The sequence below is a fragment of the Rhagoletis zephyria genome, unplaced genomic scaffold (assembly GCF_001687245.7).
Source record: "Rhagoletis zephyria isolate East Lansing unplaced genomic scaffold, Rhagoletis_zephyria_1.1 Rzeph_scaffold_01028, whole genome shotgun sequence".
Lineage (NCBI taxonomy): Eukaryota > Metazoa > Arthropoda > Insecta > Diptera > Tephritidae > Rhagoletis > Rhagoletis zephyria.
In genome coordinates this window covers 68,460-72,265 of record NW_016158112.1, presented here as the reverse complement: position 1 = coordinate 72,265, position 3,806 = coordinate 68,460, and the positions used below count along the sequence as shown (strand labels likewise).

Below are 3,806 nucleotides of genomic sequence, written 5' to 3'. Positions count from 1 at the left end.
ATCCCACCCGACCGAGAAACGTACGTTAGCGGTTGTTACGAGTTTTACGATAGTTTCTCTTACCCGCACGCTCCGGCTCACCTAAGAGTCTCGTATTTCAAACGGAAGTTTGTATTTTTGCTTTTCTGTCCATTGAATGTATCGAGAATGTATTCGTTTTATAATTTTTCTCTAACTTTTCTCGGACAAAATATTCGAAAAAGTATATAGAAGGAGGCATTGCTTTATTAAACATTTTGTAAGAAATTTTCTATTAAGAAAAATTAAAACATTTTGTTTCATGTACGTTCACGTAATAAAATATTTCAAAATTGTAAGGAATCACATAATAAATCAGAGTAAGTATTGAAACTCCTTTGCATAATAAATAATTTAAACTAATAAACTGACTATCCTTATCATACAAATAGCACAACTCAAACAGTTGGATCAAACTTTTTAAGGAACCATATAAAACATCATAGTAAGTATAAATAAATAAATATATTTAACTAAGTAACTGACTATTTTTTTATAATGTCTTGGTCACTCATGTGAGTGAATTTGGGTTGCACTTAATTGCTACTCGCATGCCATGGCGTATGGCGTGACAAAGGGTGGTATTATCGATTGCGAAGCGTAATATCATTGAGTATTCGCGATGTAAAGAATTTATTATTTATCGCATCCATGTAGTTATAAAGTATCTATTTATTAAAGCTACTCAAGTTTTCTTTTCTTAGAAAATGCCGCCTAAAAGAAAACGACGCCAATACATTGCCGAATTTCGGCACTTTAAAAGAACTTCTGTTCAACATATTAACGGGACTGCAACAAGCACGACTCCTAAAGCAGCAGATATTAATTCAAATAGTGCTTGTAATGAAGCAGATCATACATATGACGTACCAATAGACTGTCCTAACTTTACTGCTCGTCTGGCACGGTGGTTTTTAACGAATAATGTTAGCCGACAGGGTGCGAACGATTTGCTTGCACTACTGTCAGAGAAAATTTCTGATTTGCCACGTGATGTGCGCACGCTTAAATGTACACCACGGACGATTGCTAAAAGACACGTACAACCAGGAGAGTACGTTCACTATGGAGTGAAAGACGCACTTACGGACTTTTTGCGAAATTTTCAATTTGACCGTTCAGACATTTCACTTAACATTAATATAGATGGTCTCCCTTTATTTAAAAGTTCCCGTAAGCAAGTTTGGCCCATTCTAATAAATGTGCTTGATACTAAGCCCGTTTTGGTTGCGGGGATTTATGCCGGCTGCTCTAAACCGCAGGATCCCAATATTTTTTTAAAAGAGTTCGTTGAAAAATTGCAAGAGTTATTAGGCAATGGAATTTCTTACGAGGAAAAATATTTTAGTGTAAAAATAAGATCGTTCATTTGTGATGCCCCAGCCCGCGCTTTTATTTTAGGAGTTAAGCATCACTCTGGTTACTTTTCTTGCAATAAATGCATTCAAAAAGGCGAGTCTTTTCAACGGCGTCTTATATTTAAAAACTCGGATGCCTTACCCCGCACCAACGAAAGTTTTAGAACCCGTTTACAACCAGAACATCATAATATTACAAGCGAATTGATTCTAGAAAAATTGCCACTTGACATGGTTTTGCAATTCCCTTTTGATTATATGCATGTTGTGTGTCTGGGAGTAGTTAAAACGCTTTTGGTCGCTTTGACAAGAACAAGAGGTCACCCATTTTCACTAAGTAAAGAATCAATTAGTTTGGTTAGTTGTAAGCTACATTCAATACGAAAATTTGTGCCAAAAGAATTTAACCAATTGCCTAGACCCCTTGACGAGCTTGAAAGATATAAAGCTACTGAGTTTCGGTCTTTTCTTCTATACACTGGGCCAATAGTTTTGAGAAGCATTTTAGACATTGAGAGGTACAATCATTTCTTGCATCTGAGCTTGGCGATGAGGCTTCTTCTTCACAATGAATATTGCAAAACCAAAAATGCACTTGCAAATAGTTTATTAAACAACTTTGTGAAGGACGTTTCCTCTTTATACTCTGGGACGATGTTAACATATCATTTTCATTGCTTAACCCATCTCAGTATCCAATCAAGGATTTTTAGCTCTCTTGAAACCATAAGTGCTTTTCCTTTTGAAAATTTCTTGGGACAACTCAAAAATATGGTAAAAAAAGTGATAACGTATTAGAGCAGCTTTATAACCGCATAGTTGAGCGAAGTTTATTTGATGTTGTGCACAAATAATGTAAACTAAATTCAGACGTTTCCCGAAAAAATATTGTCTATAAGAACTTTTACTTTGACTTGAAAGGTACTAATTCATTTTATTTTGTTATAGACCATTCCGTTTACAAAATATACAAAATTTTTGAAATAGACAATAATACTTTATTTAGCGACTTAGATCCTTTTTTTAGTTATCCTATAGACTCGACCTTGGTGGGTATTTTTTCTTCTAAAAGTTTCGAAATAGACTCTGAAATAATTAAACACCCAGTAGATAAAATATCTGGGAAAGTTTGTCATATTATTGACCAAATACATATTTATATGCCATTGATACATTATTAGGTTAAAATAGCACATCAATATACCGACCTTTTCAATATGGACGATGGAACAATTTACACACAAAGACCTCCACATAACAGCAATTTATATAACAACAACAATGAAAAACAATTAACAGGTATTTATTGAATAGTTTATAACAATTTTAAAACTTACAAAATAATCATTATTAGAGATTCTTAAACTTTTGCAGGACGTCTATGGAAAAGTTAATGAATTAACAACAAAAGTCGATCGATCCAATATGGAAACGATTTCTGTAAGGAACGAGGTTACTTCCATAAAAGCAAAAGTTTACGGAGAAATATCCATTGAGCGTGAAATAGTTCCTCGCTCTCCTTTCTCAACTTTAGAAGAAATTAATAACCTTGAAGAAAAACTTAAGAACGAAGAAGTATTTAAAAAATTTGTGAGTGCAGTTTTTATGTATTTTCCTAAAAGAATCGGCCCTATCGCGAATTTCACATGAACAAATATTCCCAAAAATTAAAAAGTAAAACAAAAACATTTTTCCCAATTTGTTTTTGTTTTGCATGTTAAATTATGGGAACGATTTATTCACAAGAAATTGGCGATAGGGCTGAATGTTTCATTTCTCAATACAATTTACTACAAGCAGACACTTTATTTAATTTTGAATTTCCAATGTTTGCATTAATATATATTTGTTTTCATATACCTATATTTGTATTCAGGTTTATGAAATTTGCACCAATGGAGAGAAGTCGTACGATAAATTTATAAGAAGCTCGTGGCGGTCATTGTTTGAAGACACGTTAGCGTAGCAGTTTTCGTGGCGAGGGACAGGGCCAAAAAATGCATAAGAGGGATGAATTTGACGTTGGCAATTCGAAGTAAGTCGAACAGCTGTATCGAATAGTCATTTCATTTATTTTAACTTTTTATTCAGATGCGTTTACAAAAAAGTTTGCGTTGGAGGACAGCGAATTTGAGAAAATAAGTAAAAAAATTTTTTCAGTACGCACACGACCGAGTCTGCAAAATTTACAAGTACCAGGAAAAAAAAACAAATTTTTAAGTAATGAATATTTATTATTTTAATGTTTAAATTGTTTTAAAACTGAACATTCTATTAAATATAAAACTGTTACAATTTTAAAAGCGCTCTTCTTATATGGGAATCAACTGGAATGGAACAGCTCTAATTATCGTTTTCATTAATTTTTCGATAGAAAAACGGATCGAAATATCTTTCGTTTTCGCTACTTTCTCGATAATCGAAAAGATC

General features: G+C 33.2%; 1 protein-coding gene across 7 annotated transcripts; it reads left to right on the top strand.

The window, feature by feature from the left end:
- Positions 1 to 298: 298 nt before the first annotated feature.
- On the top strand, positions 299 to 3,557 carry LOC108362503 (uncharacterized). Of its 7 annotated transcripts, none has more exons than XR_001847483.1 (4): positions 299 to 2,675; positions 2,731 to 2,966; positions 3,253 to 3,411; positions 3,468 to 3,520. XR_001847483.1 is itself a non-coding variant. In XM_017615519.1 (4 exons), the coding sequence occupies exons 2-4, from the start codon at positions 2,594 to 2,596 to the stop codon at positions 3,340 to 3,342; spliced, it is 408 nt and encodes a 135-aa protein (XP_017471008.1). In that variant the 5' UTR covers positions 299 to 463; positions 2,558 to 2,593; the 3' UTR covers positions 3,343 to 3,557. The 7 variants fall into 7 exon arrangements, 2 of the variants coding, with proteins under 2 accessions (XP_017471008.1, XP_017471007.1); XM_017615519.1 differs by having other exon boundaries at positions 299 to 463; positions 2,558 to 2,675; positions 3,253 to 3,557; XM_017615518.1 differs by having other exon boundaries at positions 3,253 to 3,557.
- The last annotated feature ends 249 nt before the right edge of the window (positions 3,558 to 3,806 follow it).